At 42.3% G+C, this 21297-nt stretch overlaps 2 protein-coding genes across 2 annotated transcripts in view; both read left to right on the top strand.

Moving 5' to 3' along the window:
* The first annotated feature begins 1172 nt into the window (after positions 1-1172).
* On the top strand, positions 1173-10906 carry LOC132996848 (male-specific lethal 3 homolog). The gene is made up of 14 exons (XM_061067215.1): positions 1173-1327; positions 2459-2541; positions 2691-2786; positions 3094-3188; positions 3271-3368; positions 3538-3666; positions 3758-3918; positions 4442-4600; positions 5534-5769; positions 5901-5990; positions 6396-6505; positions 6800-6899; positions 6988-7072; positions 9425-10906. Exons 1-14 carry the CDS (start codon positions 1229-1231, stop codon positions 9522-9524), a joined length of 1641 nt encoding a protein of 546 aa, XP_060923198.1. The 5' UTR covers positions 1173-1228; the 3' UTR covers positions 9525-10906.
* A 2433-nt stretch (positions 10907-13339) lies between these two features.
* Positions 13340-21297, top strand: part of LOC132997024 (FERM and PDZ domain-containing protein 4-like) — a 66315-nt gene continuing 58357 nt past the window's right edge. The window contains exon 1 of the mRNA XM_061067395.1: positions 13340-13566. Within this exon, the coding sequence (XP_060923378.1) occupies positions 13340-13566 (227 nt within the window). The remainder of the gene's footprint in view (positions 13567-21297) is intronic.

Here is a 21297-nt window from a genome sequence, read left to right as displayed (position 1 = left end):
ATTGGACAAAATGGATTGTTAGGTGATGCAGATTGGCACAGATATACTGCCCCGGTTTGACCTTTGTGTGGTAAAGTAGCTTTAGATGCAGATGTTGAGCCAGCAAACATTAGTCAGAACTTTAAATAAATAAAATGAGTTTGATGGTGATCAAAAATATATTGCTGCTTATATGCTGACATCTGCTGGCCTGATTTATGAGTTGCATTGCTCCATGAAAGACAAAGTCAACGGATGACAGAAAAGACAAGATGTGACTTTATTGATCGTCTGTAGAGGAAATTCACAATCAACGTAGCAGGACATGTGGAAAGTGCCTTAACAATCCAAATAAGAATACAAAAGAAATACGATATAGAAAAAAAGATAGAAATATTTAAATAGATGAGCTTGATTTTTCAAAATTTGCAATATAAATATGGGCTAAGAGGGTGTGCAGTTTTAAAATTTTCAATTTGGCCAATTATTTGTGCTATACAATGTACCAAAACATGCAGCAGTTCTCTCTTGAAATATAGATTTTAGGGTTCGACATGGACCTGGTCGTATGACTAGAGGTCCCCAGCGAAGGCCCCAGTCGCCAATACACAAGCCAAAGGTGACCGGTTGTTTTCGGTTTTCTTTTGAAAAATCCCCCTGAGCAGATCTATCTGGCAAACTTCTTATCCTCTTTTAAATATCTTACAGACACATGTTTAAAGCTCCTTCCTCTTATTTCTCATCTTGCTGTCTCTTTTAATCATTTTATAATATTTTACTTTATCTTGTTTTTAATCTTTTCTCATCTGTAATATTTTTTTGTGATCTTCAAATTGCTTTTAAATTGTTTCTTATTGTTGCTCATTAACGCTGTCCCATTGTTTACCTTTATTTTTAACTTGTAAAGCACCTTGTAACTGTAACTTAAAAAGTCTAATGCAATACAAAACAAACTCTTTTGAAGTTTTTATATGAATCATGTTTAATATTACCGTATGTGTTATTAGTATTATCTGTGCACAGACAAACGTGTTGCACGACCATGCCATACTGCAACTAAAATTTACGTGGTGTCTGTGAAGGCGGCAGCATGTATCCCTGCACGGTGCCTTTCAGCGGGAGACTCCTCGTGGTGTGTTTGTGTGGCAGACTCCTCGTGGGAAGAAACAGTGCTCGGCAGTGAAGGGGTTACTGAGAGTGTCGCAGGGTCCCGATCGATGCCTCCTCTCCCACTCGTCGCCATGAACAAATGAATTCGCGGGGAATCAAATATCGATTTCACAAAGGAGAGCGAGTCCTGTGCTTCGAACCAGACCCCACCAAAGCTAAAGTGTTGTACGACGCTAAGGTAACGTGCTAAGCTAGCTAGTTTAAATGTAGCACAGACCAATGAACCGTAGAGGAAAACGCGGGGTTACTTCTGTTAAATGTGGGACATGCGAATCGACTCGTAGGCCTCGGAGAGATCCGTCTCTAGCCGCTCAGGTTTCCGGGTACGTGATTTTTGCACGTTTCCTCTTGTTGCAGTGACAAACAAACATGCTGGTGTGCAGCGCCTCATCCCAGAAGTGTTCTCAGTGCATGCGATCACGTCATCTCAGCTCATGTTAGCTTTAATACAAGTGTAAAGGAACGTTAGCAACAGCTGGGCAGCTTTAGCACAAAGCAGGTTCATGTCATCAACTAGTAAACAAGCGCACCAACATGTCTGCTCTGCTAACTCGGCTAACAGTCACTATTTTAACACTTCTCAATGCCGTGTAGCTAATTCCACACAGTTAGCATGGCATGCTATCTAATGAGAAGCACGCCTTGTTTTGTTTACAATGGACACCGGCTGTTAAGCTAGCTAATGCTAACAGAAGGGATCACTGGGAACATGAACCTATTTTAGCTTAGCTTTTGCTAACTGAGGCTGGCTAACAGTTGGCAGTTTAACGTTGTTTTTGCAGCTTCGAGCCTTTAGCTGATGAAGCAACATTACACAGTAACATCAATGTTGTCATTTCACTCCTGCAGGTGACAAACTAGCCACTAGGGGGAAGAAACACATAGCAAACATGCTATTTAGAGTTAAGGATATAGGAAGATATAAATCTATTTTTGCAATGTAAACAGGATATATTAAATATATATATTGCACACAAACGTGGTTGCACATGCAAATATGTTGAAGTACTCAAACTACATTATTTTAGTTTGGAACCTGGTCTATTCTAACACAAGGAGCAAGTATTTGCTGTGCAATTAAAACTTTAATGATGATTGCATTGTCATTTGCATTCTGATTTGATATTCTAAACATTTAAATATGTGTTTATGATAAAATACTGTGGGTTATTAAGTCACAACGTATTGAGATTCAAAAACCTGCAAATCCTCATATTATAAATACATGATGATGGAAATTGTAGTACTTGAGTAAGTGTACATTTAACATTTGACTTAAGGTGTCTTTACTGTTGTGTTTGCATTACAGGTCACTGATGTCTTGATAGGTACAGATGAACATGGAACAATAATCCCAAAGTATTACGTTCACTTCAACGGTTGGAACAGAAGGTGACATTGGATTAGGTTTTGTTTTATGCCATTAATGTCATACTTGTTCTCATGTTTATCATTTTAAAAATGGCGTGTTCCTCAACCTGTGTAAACTCGAGCTGTCAGTTCATGTGTTATTTTCTTTTGCAATAATTGTGTTTGTGTAGCTGGGATCGTTGGGCTGCTGAGGACCATGTTCTAAGGGACACAGAGGAAAGCCGTAAATTGCAGCGTAGACTGGCTCGCAAAGCCCTCGGTCGCATGTAAGTTCATGTTAGTAGTAAGTCTTGAAAGTAAATGTGTGATAAATATATACAAGGTGAGCTGGCCAACCCCAATTCCGATCAGAATCATTTCATGGCCTTTGCTTTAATGATGAGCCTTTGAAACAAGTTTGTTAAAGTTATTTGAAAAGGATATCGACAAATATTCCACCTGAAGTTCAAACTACAAGTTCAGCACACTCTGTCAGTCTCTGGCCTGTGTCCACTACTTTTGAATTTGACCTTTCCATTTGTTAGATCAATTTATAAGCCATATGAGCAAGTGTGTATTTTGTCTTTGTGGCAGGAAGAGAAAAGGATGGTCGAAGAGGCGTCGTCGTCAGTCTGGCACTAAAACCTCTCTGAAGACTCTCCCGAAGGAGGACGACAGCGATGACGCATGTGAGAAGTCTCCGTCTTTGTCTTTTCGCTCCTAGTGTCCCTCAGCAATCACATTAATGCGTCTGCATTTTTCGGTCTGCAGGTTTGATTTCGTCTTCGGAGAGCAGTGACGGCGACGATTCTGACCCTGAATCTTCAAATAGTGGAGACAGCACTTTCTCTGAGGATATCAACAAAATGGTAAGGTCAATCGGTTCAATGTCTATCGATAACTTTACAGACCAACAGAAAAAAATGCCTTAATTCCCTTAAACTGCATTTCACATGTGGCCTTGAGGGTAAAATAATATATTCTGCAAATATGTTGATTGACTAAAGGTCTAAAGGTTTATATCTTGCTTGTTTTCAGAGAGAAGAACCAGACATTAATGTCAAAAGGGAATGTGAGGAGAAGATTGTCCATATCGATATCAGCATCCCAGATGTTCTGAAGAAGAAACTGGAGGATGACTGCTTCTACATCAACAAGAGGAAAAAGGTACACGCAGCAGACTCTGTGGTTTGCATTTCATGTTGATTCTTTGCAAAATTTTTGAGTTTGTCTGATGAGGCCTGCTTTCATCTCCTAGCTGGTGATGGCGCCCTGTCAGATGAATGTCGTGCACATCCTTGAGTCGTATGTGAAACACTTTGCCATCAACAAGGCTTTCATGGCCAATGAGCGGTTCCGGAGGCAGCAGACCACCACCACACAGAGCACCAGTCCACAGGCAATCCCTCCAGAGAAGAGGTGAGCCTATATCGAATAATGCAATGGAAATAGATTAGCGTACTTGAGTGTCTATCTTCTTGCTGAGTTTTAAATCATTCATATGCTTTTAAAAGAAATTTGCTCAAAATATAAGCAGGCACACGCTCTCATACTGATGTGGTTCGGTTGGGAAGCAGGGGGGATAATGCACTATGCCAGGGAATTTTAGATTTAGAACAGACAAAGACCTCAATCAAACTATTGTCTCTCATTCATTTGTGTAATTCAAGGTATACTATATGCTTTGGAATTTTCATTGTTAGCTTAAATACTTAATGCTGTCACTCACTTTTTCTTGTATACACCGAGATTTCACAAAATGTTTGGTCATTGAAATTTGGTGTAAAGTTAATGAAAAGTCATGGAAAAGTCATGAAAATCCATTGGTCAAAAAGTGTATGAACCCTGCAATACATGTTGTTCCAGGCAATATTGAATCCCAGTTCCATTTTATATGATAATGATTATTAACAAGTCATGTTTCAACTTCCTTTGTATTTAGCGAGGAGCTGTGTAAGGAGATGGTCGACGGCCTCAGGATCACGTTTGACTTCACCTTACCCATGATCCTCCTCTATCCCTGTGAACAAGCCCAGTTCAAAAAGGTCAGCTCGTCCCGGCTCTTTCTGGCCATGAATGAAAGCTCCCCGTGCTCCAGCAAGTAAGTGTGCCTCCATAAATCAAGTCATATATGTTGAAGTGGATGCTGCTGCTTGGTTGTGTTGCACTTAAAATTCCGGGAATATTAAAAGTTGACACTTTCCATGGGAATTAACGGGAATATTCGGGAATTAACGGGAATAAACTGGAAATGTTGTGGGTAATTTATACTAACTGTATTTACCTTGTTATATACAGACATGAATATACACATTTTGTTTTGTCATAGGCTGATTTGATCTCTGAGGAAACTTTGGGCACTTTACTATATGCTTTTGCATCTTTGTGGCATTCTTAACACAGGTCTTTGCACAGTATTTGCAAATGTACACAGCCTTTCCTTCTACATTTGATGGGGTGAAATGTCTCCACGCATGAGATAGTGCACGTGGCATTGTTCTGTAGAATAAGATGAGAAAAAAGCTTGTAAAAAAACACTAATGCAATGCCAGAGAAATAAATAGTTAGCCAAACAATTGGAATCGTCTGTAAAAAATATTTTACAATTGATGGATAAATGAATAGAAATAGGCTAGATGAACAGATGAACAATCCTCAATCAACATGCTAATATATTTCCCCCAGTAATATCATCGAAACTTACCTGACTAGTCCTGCACACTACAGCAGGCCTCAATAGCCCTGCTGTAGAGTGAAGGATGCTGGGAATTATCTGTCGATGTGATGGAGAAATGCACAGTGGAGGATTGAAATTCAACGTGCAGCGTGTGCTGCATTCCATACATCTTTAAAATAGAGTTTTGAATGATGTTTTTATTGCTCAGCGTTTAATTTGCGTATTTTTTCCCCGTCAAAATTCCCGAGCTTAACTTCCCATGGAAAGTGTCCGGAAATTTACCGAAAATTTTCCGCCCCTCTGCAACCCTAGATGCACTATATTTGACCATTGAGTCTCTCCTTTTGTTTCCTAAAGCACCCAGCGGGACCGCAGCCCGAGCCCGTTGGGACACAACCCCCTGACTCCTCAATCCACAGACAGCCAGCCGGCACTGAGCGACATCTCGGCCACCACGCCCACGGCCCCAGCACCCACCCCAAAACGCCGGCGTCACCCCGACATGGACTGTATCTCATACCAGTCCCAGTCCCTCAGACGCTCCACCAGGAACACGTCTGGAGGCGACCGGCCAGCGGAGGGAAGCAGCGGAGGTAATCCACTTGTAATTTCACTAAATGAGGCGCCAGGTCTACTGTTTAATATACTTTTAAATATGTATGATTTTGCATTGAAATACTGTTTAATCTTGTGAGCTCTAATTGTAACGTATGTGATGATCCAGGTGGAGGCAGTGCAACAGCGTCCCCGCAGCTCAAACAGCGTTTGATCGACACCTCGGCCCAGCCCAAGTTCTTCCTCAATCTCGACAGAAGTAAGTGACGCTACGTTATAAAATACATTGCACAACTACATATTGTGACACTATTTTAACGAACATTTAACTTGATCTCGAGTTTTGTGCCAATAATGTTTGCCAAAATAACTATTTGGTTTTATTTTGGGTTCGAAACATTTAGTATTTTTAAAAATGTTTACATTGGCCTTGGCCTCATCAGAAATAATATCAAAATGAATGCATTTCATTAAAAATCATCTTTCTCTCGTGGATTTGTTCTATTGTAAGAACAAGTTTTGCCCACTAGATGGAGTCCTACTTCTTTCTGCAGAACTGTACTCACCCAAGAATGGATTTGATCTGTCACTAGTTTGTCTCATTAACCAAACTCCCTCAGCGATTGGCTTCATAGCAGCAAACTGTGCCTTCTACTTTACCCAGAAACCCCAGTGCACAGTGGCTCTTCCTCCCCACTGCCCTTGACGCCGAGCAAAGAGCGAAGCGGTCCATTCTACGGCATGGAGAGCCGGAGAAACAACGAGCTTAACGAGGTGATGCAACTGTGTGTGATGAACAATGACCTGGAAGGGAAACGCAGTCTTGCCCCAAGACTCTAGGAGAGAATAGACAAATGGCCGGCAGATAATTCATTCATGTATGAATTTTAAATGTCAGACCCAGTCCCATGAGTCCGAGATAATGCTGTGTCACGTTTACATTTTTATCCTGAGAAACATCTTGTGCATTAATCATAGCTTTCAACAGCAGTGTGCATCTTTTGACGTTCATATTTAGCAGTGTTGAAGAGATTAAATAATATTTTCTTTTGATCTTCTTGCCACCAGGTCCTGAGCTGGAAGCTGACTCCTGATAACTACCCTCTGAACGACCAGCCTCCTCCACCATCCTACCTGTACGGATCCCAGCACCTCTTGCGGCTCTTTGGTTGGTGTCTCTGGTCGTTTCGCTTTTTGCAACCATCTCCCTTTGTGCAACTTCCTCACGCTCCCCTGCTCAATGTGTTTCCTTCCAGTGAAGCTTCCTGAGATCCTGGGAAAGATGCAGATCCCTGAGAGGAATCTCCGAGCCCTGGTCAAACATTTGGAACTGTTCCTCAGGTAACTGCTCAGTGTCAGGAAACACATAAGTAATTTTTACCCTTATCCCTAAGAGGTCAGTCTCAGAGGTAAGCACTTTACAAACCAAGAGAGGGACAGATACAGTTTATTCAATCTATAAATATGTGGGGAACAGAATTAAATTGAAATTCAGACGGTCCAGTAAGGAGATAAGATCCAGAGTCTAAGTATTGGACATCTTTTTCTTAGCCTTCGCTTCTTCCACGGCTGCCACTGCTCTAACCTTCTCAAGCGAAAACAGTCTGACGGCAACCTTTGACTCACTCAGGCCTAAAAGATTAGTTTCTTCACTACATGCATAATACTGGCATTTTAATATAACCTCTCCCCCTCCTTGAAAAATGGATTGTGCCGTCAGGTGGACAGTAACTCTGTGAAATCCTGGACAATTTGCGTGGAGGATAAATCATTAAAAAGATGGAGTGCCGAAATGGATTAATGGGACGCTGAATATGAGCTCAAATGCACCTTGCTAGTAATCAACTCAGTTCATTACCTAAGGTGTGACCTAGCTAAGCATTAGAGCTCGAGAGTAAGTGACAGGCTTGAGCTGCGAGAAGTCCCAAGTAGAGCAGCAGCCGAGTGAAAATAATAGATTATAGGAGATGAGGGCCAGCAATCAAATTCAAAAAAAATGGGAAGGAAATGATCAATGCACCAAAATAAGCCCATAGACACCGAAATAGAAAGGCAAGAAAGAGAAAGTAAATGAGAACATGGGGCCGGAGGGGAGGGCGGGATGGAGTGAGAAAGAACATGTGTTTGAGGGAGGGAGATGAGTGGGCGTTACACAAGCACGGGAGTCTAATCTTTAAATCCTCCCTAGTGATCTTCGGTTCAGCCGGTCCCAAACCTGGGGATTTAGGCCCTCGCGTTCTCTAATCAAACACTCGCAGTACTGCCCTCCGCCACCTGACAGTGCTGTGGAGCAACTCCATGAACAGAAACCCTGCCACCCCTCCACTACTGAAAGTGAAAGTGTCTATCGTTAAATTAATAAGTCGGTACTCTGTGCCACAAGAAGCTTGAGTTGGTGTTATTCTGCAGAAAACGGTGAATCCAGTGCATAGCTTTTTGCAGTTTGAGTCTCATATAGCTCTGTGGTCCACTATAAGACTGGATGCCCTGGGTTCAGTCCAGGAAACTCTCCCATGTTTCCCAGTTACCTAGTAAATATGTTCAACGTGTTGGCGACTCTACAGGACACTGGACACACACCAAAACACTTGTGTCTTCTGGGAACGCCTTCATGCTTTAAACTCTGAATTCAGCCTCGTGGCAGATTGTGCCGACTGGGCAAAAACTGATTGATGTCGCGGAGACTAAAGTGCAATGCATTCTGGGATTTGGCCACAGTTGATCTCTCACTCTCCCTTTCCCTGCAAGAATGATTATGATTAAGTGAGGGTGTGTGCGCGTGCACGTGTGTGCGCCCGCGTTGTGCTGATTTACAATGTGTGCGGCTAAAGCAGCTTGCCCTGTGTTATTACTGATCCCACAGCAATGGAGATTAGCACGAGCTGGACTTTCTGGCACCAAAAAGCCAAATAGATCATTTTTTGATCAATACATATATTTTGAAACCTGTTTTGTAAAGAATAGCTAAGTCTCAGCGTTTTTCTGTTTTCAGTGACGGTTACAGTAAATAAACCGGATTTCTTCCTACTCGCTCCAGCTTACCTTCACTTTTACTCACTCTTTTGTTATTCGTTGTCAACGTGTTCTCAAGTTCGCCTCTGATGAGGATAATTTGTTTGCATTGAGATTAGGAAGGCCGGTGGAGCTAAGATGAGATGGCAAGATTTAGAGGATTTGGCCGAGCAGCGGATACTAAGAAGATTCCGGATTAGTTTTCCCCCGCTACTGATTAGATGGGAGGAGGGTGGAGCGGGGCGGGGGGGGATTTTTCACTCTTTCCCTTTCTGACTTCTGACTTCTGGTCCCGTCGTTCTCATGTTCTCAGTCTCTGTGCCGTAGCGATTGGTTCTCTGCTGGTGGTATATGGATGAGGAGGGCTTTGTCCCTGACATGTATACCCACAGGCAGAGGGCAAAGGGTCCGGGCTTTATGTGGAATGAGCCGGGGAGATCTAGGAAAACCAGCGGTTGAGGCGAACTGGAACGTGACTCCTGAGACGCCCCTCCTCCTGCCGTAGCTTTCTTTTTTTTTTTTTTTCTTTGCTTCATGTAAGCCCATCATGTCGATGCTGTTTGTCATCTGACAAACGGCTTTCGTGTTGAATATTGAATGTGAACAAAAGCAGTGCTGAATACTGGATCTCCTTCTGTCCCCCCCCCCCCCCAACACACCCACCCTCTCTCTCTCTCTCAGGTTTCTGGCAGAGTTCCACGAGGATTTTTTCCCTGAGTCTGCATATGTGTCAGCTTCCGAGGCCCACTACAGCATGAAACAGCCGAGGCCCGTTTACTGAAGGGAGGCATTAGCCGTTGTGTTTCCTTCCCTTTGCTGTCTTTCCCCTCCCCACCACCCCCCCGAGCCGCTCAACATTTACCTGCCTGCGCTCGCGTACAAAGGGATGAGAGCAGCTTTCTCCGGAGCTGAGCTGCTTTGCACTTCCCTGCTTCCCTTTGCTTCTCCTCTGGCACTAACTTTACAGTAGTGTTCCTCCAGTTGCCTTGCAGAACTCCTTGCTTCTACCCTCGCCCTTTCCTCATTTCAGGTACTGTTGTGCATAATTCTTCGTAGACTGCTACTGCTGAGCCCCTCTTTCCGAACCTATCCTCCTTTTATGTTACCTGGCTTACAGCTCTCTCCAGACCAGCTGGGACGTTTTTCTGCCTCTCACATATTCCAGGCTGTCAATAACAAAACCGTTTTGAATATCTGATGTGGAAACGGACACAACCGGCGCAACTTGGCAAAGCCTTCTTTGTCTCTGCTATGACTTTTCCTCTTCAGACCTAACGTTTTGGAATATTATGTTTCCTCTGCATATGGGAGGGAAATGGAAGCCCCCGTGTTCTTGCTCTGCTCTGCCTCTGGATTCTCTTTGGGGTATTTTTTGCTGTTTTGGAAGCTTGGCACCTCTTAATGTAGTGACTTCCTGCAAGTGCTTCTCATGCAGCGCCGCCAGTGATCCTCCCCTTGGAAACGATTACTCCACCGCTACAGTGGGACCTGCTCTTCCTTTCCTGGAGATGCTACGCTACTTTCGCTGAGCAAATCAAATTTACTGACCCCTTCGGATTTCTTTTGCAGTATTTGGATTTTTTCCTGTTTGTTGCTTTGTCGTCCTTCTGTGAATTTCTGATAAATGTCTTGGAGCTTTTAATTTGTCTATGTTGATCCTGCCCCTCCCATTCTAGCTCCCTTCTGATGGGAAGAATAAACAGCAACAGTGAAAGTAGATGCTGGGTGTACAACATTTCAATGCCACATATCTTTTAATACAGACATATCTTGTCCTGAAGCTTATCTTAATACACAGTTAAAGACAGAGGCTGTTTGTGTTTTCCAGTTAATTATCAGAAATATTAGATAAATGCATATCAAAAAGAAAGCTTCCATACTTTGCCATAAACTGATGCTGTTTGCTAGACATTTCATAGGAAATAGTTAGAAACGATCTGGATTCTCCCCTCCCTTATGTTGTAAACATGTAAATATACAAAAACAGCTGTTAGGTCAGTATGTTATTTATTTTGTCCTCTCACACAATTGAATGTTTCATACACTGTTTTATGTTTTCAGGGTTTCCACTTGACTTTTTCATTTTGTTTCTGTAATGTCCGGTCCGTCTTTATCGTCTCCACATGTCGAGATGATACTTGAATAAAGATTTTGCAAAAATTGTCTGGTTGCATAAGTTCATAAATGTATCCACAAACTGTTCTATTCAATTCTAATGTGCATCTCATTCCTTTTCTTGCCTCCCTACTTCTCAACCCCGAGAGGAATGAGCAGCATGAAGCCGGTGCTCTACGCAAAGTTAAGCGTACACAGAATTTCATCAGCCACCTCGACCTTCAAAGTCGCAGGACTATAGCTGATTAAAACCTCCACCCCCGAATGTGTTGTTGCAGCCTGACATTTTGAATCTACTGTCCTTGTCAGCGGGGCTCCTCTGGTTGATTTTTCAACTAGCTAAAAGCAATCTGTATCTAATCTGGTGGCCCTCATTTGTATAACAACTTGACACAACATTGAATAAGAGGTAATAAAAAAAACTGCCAGGATCTAAGTCAAAGTGACAGGACAGATTTATCACCGATGTGGTGTGATACAGCCACTGTTTCCCGTGGTGAGCATTAGTGAATTTGAAATTTTGATCCAATCATTGTACCCGTGTCTGCTTGTCTGGGAAGCGAGTCCTTTATTGCTTAATCTAAGCATGTCTTTGGTCCAGATGGAAATTTTGATCCAAATCAGGTACTCGGGGACTTTGAGAGACACAGTCGCCAAAGTTAAACAAGGCCACAGCTAAATCAGAAATATAGTCATACCTCCATCGGTTGATCGGAGGTCATGTGTCATTAGTCCCTCCTGCAGCAGCCGGTGTTGTCTACATCAAAATCGATTTATTGCGAAAGTCGGCTTTGTCATGAAATCCTAACCAGACCAAGTCATCTGTGATGGTTAAGGTTTGATAGGTGTAGGTCAACCTTAACCATCACAGATAGGTTATTCTAGGTCGCTCTTATCACACAGATTTATGTCCTGTTATGTAGTTATTTGATGCATTTAAAAACAGAAAACATGATAGAAAATTCTGATCACAAATTACATCTTTAGTATAAGATGGCTCTGTTTGTATAGCCTCAATTTCTGGGTAGAGACATCTTTAGATATGTGCTGCCTTTGATGCAGACACCAATTCTCTGTTGATAATTCTTTTATTTCTGGCTTAAAAAATGTATTTTGCTGAGGTGGTCAACTCCCCAGGTCCATACAGTCGACATGTGGATATCACAGATTTCTGCTCTTTTTCCTATTGAGAAGTTGACTCATGACCTTAACCACAAATCAGTCAAGTTTTGGAGGATCTGGGAACTAGTACATTACTTCTTGCAGAAACCATAACTCATAATATTTTTCTGGAAGGGGAGCCCTGACTGCCTTTTTATTTTATTTTGTTTCATTCTATTTAACACGCTATTCCCTTGCCTGTCTCCTGTCATCCGTCTGATTGTTTATTTATGTATGTTTGTGTATACATGGATGTATATGTGTATGTATATATTTATATATATATCTATATGTGTAAGGATATATATTGCAGTGCTCATTGTAAGTTTGGGGTGGGACTTTTTTGTTTTGTTGTCTGTTTTGTTTTTCTAATGTTTGTACTCTACGGTAAAAAAACAATAAAAAGAGTATTAAAAAAAAAGAAGATATGTGCTGCCAAACTTCCCTTCTATCTCTGAAGAAACAATTTCATCATCTCCCACAAAGTCGTTCAAATTTTTTTATTTTGCAGATTTGATATTATATGCGGTTTATTTGGGAAAGTTAGAAACCTAAAATATGCGTCTGTCTATTCCAAAGTGTCCTTCAGTCCACTCCACCTCTCTATTGTATCTTTACTGTCTGCAGAACTTTGCTCTCAGTCTATTGCCAGTGTTCCTCTGGGAGCTTGTCCAACCCCAGCCTCCCCATCAGGATCCTAATGGGTTTTAGTGGTGAACCGTAATTTTATTAGGACTGGGTCCGACTTCTTGTAATGAACCGCTTATCTGCGCAACCTAAGACGGCTCTCTCTCTCCTGCTGCTATCATATAGCCACAGAAGCCACCGGTTCAAGCCTCTACGTGCATCTAGAATCGATTTCCCACCCCATGCCGTCTCTATCCACTTCCCACATGATTCAATTTTTGGGAGGGGGGGGAATGGGCAGTAATGAGATGTGAGCTATCACTTCGTAAGTGATGCTGCCCGCACCTTTTGCATTATTCGGCCCCTTTTGTTTGCGTTTGACCATTCCTCTCTGCAGTGGGCTCACTTCAGTCTTAGCATCCTACTCGCTCCATGTCTCATTTTCTTACGCTCCTGATTGGTCTTTTTTTCATCCATATCGCCATCTCTTGCTCTCTGATTGGTTTGATGACTTTCCAGTCCTCTCCTCACTCTTCATTACTCTACTGAGACACAGGAGAAAAGAGTGAGAAGCTTTCAGCCGGTTCCTTACCCTTCATCCAAGGCTGCTGTTTCTCTCTTCACCACCTCATCTTCATCCTCTTGTTCTTTTTAACTTCTATCATCCTGTCTGCTCATTTTCGTCCTTGCACCATGGACCTGGGAGACGGATGGCAGGAGGAGAAGGTGGATGTCAGCCTCTCGGCCTCCTCTGATTCTTCTTGGTCCTCGTTTGACCTCAGCACTGACCTCACATCAGTCAGCTCAGACCAGATCCTGACTCCGGTGATAGCTTGCTGCAAACTATTGGAGGAGCATCTCCAAAAGATGGCTTCTTCGGTCAGGGGCTCCTCTGAAGTGAGAACCAGGAAGGTTCTGTGGTGGGAGACCTCTTTTCTCGGAAGTGATGAGTGAGTACATGATGTCTACAACTAAATCATTCATCAGGGACCAGGTGAAAATAAGGGATGGAAACACACGGGTGTGCAAGAAAAGTGACTTAAAATAAAGTCCTAAATATTCCTAAAATTGTCCTACACAATATGTTGTTTGCACATGTTGCATAGGAAGTATGAAAGGGAAATGAATGCACGCTAATCTGCTCTTTTTGACCATTTTAACATGATGTATCGCCAAGGACATATGTAGCTAGATAACTTCTAGCTGAGGTTTTGGGGAATTTCATTAGTTTTGCTTGTCATTTCCCATCCTGGTTGAGAATATTATAGGTAACACTAATCTGGCTCGAAAGGACCGGAGAGAAGGAGATAAAAGATCTTGACCAGTAGCACACTGAGACTCTGCTTCCAGCCCACAGTGGCGATGATTATCGGTTTCATCTGGTTCTGAACATGAGAGTTTCTGTAATGGGAGTCCGGACTCCCTGCAGTAGAAGTGTGGGAGCAGATAAAACAACCCCTGCGTTGAAGTCGATAGAAACCATAAATCACCTCTCCCCCTCGAATTCTTCAGAGAATCTCAGGCAAACCATTTCTGTCCTCTTCTCCTCCATGTTTCTTTCTTTAGCTCCACTCGCCGTCGCTCCACCGTGCCCCGATATGTAATTACCTGACACGAGTCTGGACACACTCACCGGCTGGTAACTCTTTTGTCTCATGGAGTGTTGCTGTAACTTTACTCCAGAGCATGGGTGGCTGGTCAGGAGGTTTCTGGTTTGATCCCTGGGTTTTCTTGTATGCTTTGCTGAAGCGCCTTTGTGCAAGACACTGAAATCTAAATTGCTTCTTTCCCCGTTCAAGTGTGAATATTGTCTATTTAAAGAGCATTTTCTGCAATAGCTACATAAACGTCTTTTTAACTGAATGGTTGAATAAAATTCGTAATATATAACCAGGTGTGTGAATAAGGACTTTTTGACAATAACACAATTAGTTTTTTGGCTGAGGGCATGCATTAGTGTGTATTGTACACAAATATAATGTGCAAGTTAACGCTCTTGTGTTCAGAGTCTAAAGAGGTTGCAGTGCCCAGTGCTCTTCAACCCTATTGGCCAGCACATTCAGGGAAGCTTAGTAATGATTGAAGAGATCATACCACACACACAGAGAGAGAGAGAGAAGAAAGGAGAAAAAAAGCAGATAAAGAGATTGGCCGATTTTCTGCTTGCTGCTGAATCACCTGCCCCCCCCGTGGCCACTCTTCAGGACCTTCTGCCCCACATCCCCAGCTTTTTCTCCACTTTGTCTCTCTTCTCATTTCGGCTCTTTCTCCTATCACAATTGACCCTGAAGTAATTTTACTGCAGTTGTGGTTATTGTTTTTTTTCGTTGTTGCTGTTGTTAAAACCTGCCCCCTTGGCTGGTGGCAGCCTGAGGATTAGGATACAGTCGGGGGCATAGAGACGCAGCAGGATGGCAAACTGAGTCATGAGGTAAGATAAGATATTTAATCTCATCCTCTGTGTCCATATGATGTAATGATGAGATCCATGATTGTAGTGAGTGTACAGTTATCTATGCAGAAGGGGGTTAAGGTGCAGGGGGTGTTTTCTTTGTCCATGTGGAGTGAATACACGCATATTCACCTTTTTTCTATTTATTTATCCTTCATTTTTCACTTATAGCACAAATGGTGGCAGTTTGTGTCCATGTCTCGCTGCACTTACTGCCCCGGTTAAGTAGTTTTAGTCTCCTGGAGAATTTTGGAGAGAGTTGTTTCTATCTCTCCAGGCAAGCACAGCGTGAGGCATTTCCACAGTCGGGTGGAGTCGGAGTCCTTACACCTCTCTCCCTTTAGCGACTGCAGTTTCCACTTCTGGCCAGCTCTTGTGGGTTTGACAGAGAATTTGAGAGGATTTTAAGTCTGGCTTTACTTCGAGGCTGTGCACGGCAGTCTGCTGCAGAAGGTCACACGTATGCACAGCTTGTCTGCCAGCCTAGATCGACTGGATGAACTCGTGTCACTCAGTAATGTTTCATTTGAGGCATGACCTATTCGACCTTGTTTTCTATATGGTAAGGTTTTGCACAGTACCAAACAGCAGATGCCAAATCAAGGCTGTTCTGAGAGTGAGAGGTCAACACAAAAACAAACTCCAAATGAGTATTTGGTTGTGTCACTTCATAGTGGCATATGTGCTTATTATAACTGTGTATGTACATTGTTTTGATACGAAAAGGTTCCACAGTCAACCAGAGTGATCATCAGCAGAGCGCTTTACTTTGCCAAGGCCCAACGGTCCCGTTAAATTCAGTCAAGCTGCACCAAACTGCACACACTTATATATCAGTCCCCTAAAAATGCCTGGATTATTCCCTCAGTAATCAGTGAAAATATAAATAAAAATAAAAAAATCCTTGTGTTTCAGAATCAGAAGGTATTTATTGCCAAGTAGGTTTACACCTACCTGGAATTTGCTCTGGTCGTTGGTGCATACAATGGACATAAAAACACAATAAATACAACACACATAAGAAAAACAATATAAAACAATATATAAAATAAAAAGATATAAAAGATAAAATATATAAAAAGTAAAGTAAAATGCAAAAAACAGTAGAACAGTGTCAAATTGCAATATGCAATGTAATGCAATAAAATATATGTGTTAATTTAACACATCCTTGAGGTGTGGGGGCGGAACAAAAGTCCAAGTCAAGTTGGGGTCCCGGGTCATTAATTGAAAATGATCCACACCATTCAACCGTTTCACACCTACATTTAATAGGTTATTTTGGGGTCAGTGTCTCATCAGTCTACAAGGTATCGAGGTGATAAGTTTATGGTTTTTCTATAATCCTGCCGAGAAACTAACCAACCAACTTATCATGTGTCACTTTTAAATGTTAATATCTCCATTGCCTCAGAGGGGAGTGAGACAGTCTAGGGAGTGAGGTCAGAAAGGAGCAGAGGCGGAGCCTGTTGAGACCCTGATTACCTGATTAGTGTCTGCAGAGGTCCTTCTGGACATTTGGCTCCATTTGAAATTGGTTTACACCATCACTTCAGTTCAACCCTAACCTGATTACACGATGATAACGGTGTGGCTCTCATGATCCATTCCCACTAGATTATTGTTATGACATTATATGGTAGACTGCGATGGATTAAAATCAAATTTTATTCACGTTGGATGTTTAAAAGCAGGAAGTGTTTTAACTGGATGTAGTCCCGACGTAATGTGGAAATGATGAGGGAGAGGAGATAAGCATGTCCTTAGAGCACAGTGCGGAAGTGTCTGGTACTTTGCATTATTGTTTGTTGACATTTTGACATTTTAAAGCAACACTATGTACGTTTTACTCAAGAACAGCGGACTCAGCAGCCATGTGGTGATTAATGCCGTTGGGCTCCATGTCTGAGCGATTAAGTTATTGTCGTGTCGAGAAATAACAAAAGTCTATCAATCTGTCAACGGTGGGTATTGCTCACGATCTCTGGCTTCCTGAACCAGAACCGCGGCCGGCGAATTCTTACATATTTTAAAAGTTTCCTCACTGAATGTCGGGGATCTATGTCTTTCTAAATTACTTTACAACTTGAATCTATAGTTTAGCATTTCTATTGAAGTTGCTGGGCCTGATTCTTGCAATTTAAGCTGCGACTATCAGTCAGTTACACACAGAACACAGAGCAAGAACAATAGACGTACAGGCTGGGGAAACTCATTTGCAAAAAGCTGGTACCTGAAATAATTAATTTTGTCTCGCTTTTGTTTTGCTTTGAGCAATAATCAGACATGGAGAACAAGTGCTGAGCCAACAGTCTTTGCTGAACAGGAGGGGGAAGCAACTGCTCCTCTGACCCGGTCAGCTGGTCCCTGGGTCAGTTTAGTCATTGTCTTATGTAAATGATAGGAGAGGAAGCAATCAGACGAGTTAATGATGAATTTCTATCCTCCATTTGAATGAAACAGTAAAGACCTTTGGCTCGCTTGCAGTGAGCCGGCTGCTCCATCAAATTCAACCAGATGAGACTCTCTCATTTGTGAATGGTGCAGATAATGAGAATTAATGAGGGGTTATTACTTTTGTTCTGAATCAGGGTGACATTATTCATCAATTCATAATCTATATTCACATTTAAGTAAAGTCAATTGCTGTGGGTTTTTTTTTCGATTTCACGATGTTCCTCCTCCTTCCCTTCACCACTCCATTCCTCGGTTCCTTCCATCTTATCCGATTTCACCATTTCTCTCTCCTTGTGTCCCAAAGAGAAATAGATTCTCATTGCAAGTGGTTAAAGAAAATAGACCCTTTACTTGGCAGGATTTGCTTTCCCCAGTAAACGGACAGGGGTCGACCACAGAGCCTCCAGATGGACACAAACAAATTCCAGTCATTTTGCCAAGAGTAATTTCCAGCACACAAAACACACACATACCTGTATGTGCATTGAGGACCTTGTTCTCACTCCTAAATCCCAAACATGTGCATCTTTACCACCTCTACTCTCCCTTTAATCCTAAACCTTGAGCTAAAACATGTATTTATTTGCAGGGAAATATGTATGTGATTTGTACTTTTAAATATAGGATTAATCTGCGAAACAGATGACTTAAAAGTGAGTTGGATCAGGGAAGAAATTGAAATTATTTCCTTTTTTTCAGATTGACTGACAATAAAAATGCTGAAAATGCTACTTGGCACAAAACAGACATAAAATACAGCATTATGAGAAATTTCAGTCTGACCTCAATGTTTTATTTTGCCATCCTGTGTGTAAAATTAGACTCACATCCCTGTAGTGGTGGCTATACATAGTCTTGGCCAAGTGTCAGTGGCAGGTGGCATCTCAGGGGTAGCAAATCGAGCTGGACTCCACTGAACCGGAATAGCACATATATCTGCAAATAGATGATACAAATCTGACCAATGAATATATGGGAGTTAATATAAAACAATTATTACCTTTATCCAGAAAAAAACCTGCCTCATGTCCTCAAAAATATACTTAAACTGCTTGATTTCCTATTTATCATTATAAAACTATTTTGCTTCGCATTGAAACCGATGTTGCGACATAGAGAAACGAAATTCAGCCGTCACCGTGAGTGATGTATTTACCCCCGTGCTGCCATGCACATTAAATCTAATAGACAGGCCGCCCTGCTTAACAGCTAGATGTTGTAAAGTTGATTATTTGAGACTGTAGGTGCTCGTCAAAGTGGTTCTTGCTGCCACAGACGTTTCACTGAATTAGCCCCGTGATAAAAATAAATAGGCTCCGGGCCTCCGTTTCCCCCGTCCTTTTTAATCATACTTAACCTTATGAATGTTTTAATGTCTGCACATGCTGCTACCTCGGAATCGTACTCGTCCACATGTGGAATCAGTACATGATGTATTGCTGAGTCAGCATCGAGGGCGCTGTTATACTACTTCTTTATTGTCCTTACATTATTGTTGTGGTAATCTCTCGCTGTCTCTAGGCCCACAGGCACAGTTGACCTCTGCCTGGGGAGAATCGCTTCACAATCATTGATCCGCTTCCCCCCCCCCCACATACATGCACATACATACATGCATGAGATGTGTTTTTATATGACACACACATATCTTTGTGGTGTCAGCGATCTTTGTGTCTCAGATGTGCACAAAGTACAGCTGCTGGAGTGGACGCTTAGTGGCGGCTCTAAAGTTGGCTCACATCTGCTCACGCATTGATCCACCCTCTGCATGGGGAAGTTGTGTGTGTGCGTGTGTGCGTGTGTGTGTGTGCGGGACCTTCAGTATATCACACATCTCGTCATCTCTCTGATGAAACCGGGTGGGGGGAGGCTTTTCCCAGCGTTGTGCCCTGCGATCTCTCACCGCATGACACTCTGTGCATGCGTGTGTCTGCCAGCGTACAAGCGTGTGTGTGTGTGTGTGTGTGTGAATGGAGTTTATCCCCGCTGGCCCAGATGCCCCGGCTAAATCCATCACCAGCGGTGCTGCACAGCGGTGCTAAGCTGGAACATTTGGCGCCAAGCTAGGAATGAGAAAAAAAAAAAAATCAGCAACACACTCAGACATACACATATGCACACACGCACAAAAACATACACACACACACACAGAAAATTGAATTTTGGGGATTTTTTTTTTTTTTTAAAGAGATTCAGAGGAAGTGGATTTTTTTTTCCAGTGGAGGAGTTGGATTCGGGGAGCGGGACAGGAGCTCTTTCTCCGAAGCTCTGAGCCTGTTGGTGGCGAGTGGGGCCGGGGCATCCACTCTCCACCCGTTCATTCCTTCATCCGTCCGGCTGACAGGATGGAGCCATGTGACGACGAGGAGGAACTGGGGATGGAAACCGCTTTCCAGTAAGTTTCTGGCGTCCCTTGATGCGTCCGGTCGTTTACCGGCTGTGGCTTTTGCCTCGGACACACGCTGGTGTCTTTGTTTCTAATATAATGTAATTTCTGTGAGTTGAAGATGCATTTTCACCAATAGTACTTAGTCTATGTTAAAGCTCTTTACACAGAACTTTGCTGATGAAGCTCCATGGGAGGTCTGCGTAGAGGTTGCTCGTGGTTGTGGTCAGATTCATAATGAGTGATGCTTTGGATCTCATGCTGTCTTCACTATTTGCTGTCTTTGTTATTTTATCCAGTACTAGTGTATTTTGGATAAAGCCCAAGTTTCGAAATCTGCTTTGCATCTGATTAAGGCAATTTGAGTGTTTTTCAGAACTAAACTTTGTGATCTTTACAAATCAGTGGTGGACGTATTTACATAATTTTTGCAAGTAAAGGGAGCAATAACAATAACAGTATTAAAAGTAAAGTAAAAGTGCGGTTTTCAGTTCATATTGAGAATGCCCCCTGTCAGTTTAATTTGATCATATCATTGGATTGTTATTACTGATGTATAATATAAAAGCAGAACTTTGATGATACAATGTGGAGCTAATTTGTCTGTTTCTATTGCCGTTGCTTAGTCTAATCTATAAAAATTGATCATATGTTATATGTAGGTCACAAATAACTACAGCTGTTAATCAATGTAGTGTGTAAAATAAACACATCATTTCCAATTATACAATTATACGTTTCTCTAATTGGCATTGAATTAAATTCTTAAGTTAAATACTAATAATTGTACTGTACTGTAGTGCACTATATACCGGAGTTTCTCCTTTAGCCTTTGTCTGCCTCTAGTATGTTTCCCATCTATGTTTATAGATGCACATTAGTGTTGAACTCTGCCACTTTGCATCCTCATTCAGTTTTAATTGAAAGATAACCGGCACATATGGAGAGTCATCTCTGCGATGGTGGTTAATCTAAATGAAGTAATTGTTGATTGATGTCTTAATTATAACAAATTGTACCTGATTGAATCGCTGACTGCCGTTGTTGCTGGTTATCCCTGAGGCCTCTGATCATCTCTTATTTCATCATGTCTTGATTATTGCCCCAGCTGGTCTCGGCGAGCTGATGGATGTAATTCCCCCCCCCCCTGTCTTGCCGCGGGCTTTAGGGGAGCCATATTGCAATCTTTGCTCAGCGAATTGACGGCACGTGAGTTGCCGTTACATAAGGCTGAGGTGGCTTCAAGCAGCGGAGGAACCCAAGACCTTGTAATTACTGAACACACTTAGAGATTACATCATGGATTGAAGGGGTTTAGCTCGCTGGCTGCTGGGAAGTGTGTGTCTGTCTGTGTGT

This window comes from Limanda limanda, chromosome 23 (assembly GCF_963576545.1).
Source record: "Limanda limanda chromosome 23, fLimLim1.1, whole genome shotgun sequence".
NCBI lineage: Eukaryota > Metazoa > Chordata > Actinopteri > Pleuronectiformes > Pleuronectidae > Limanda > Limanda limanda.
Note: the sequence above shows the minus strand (reverse complement) of the source record. Positions and strands in the feature narration are given on the sequence as shown.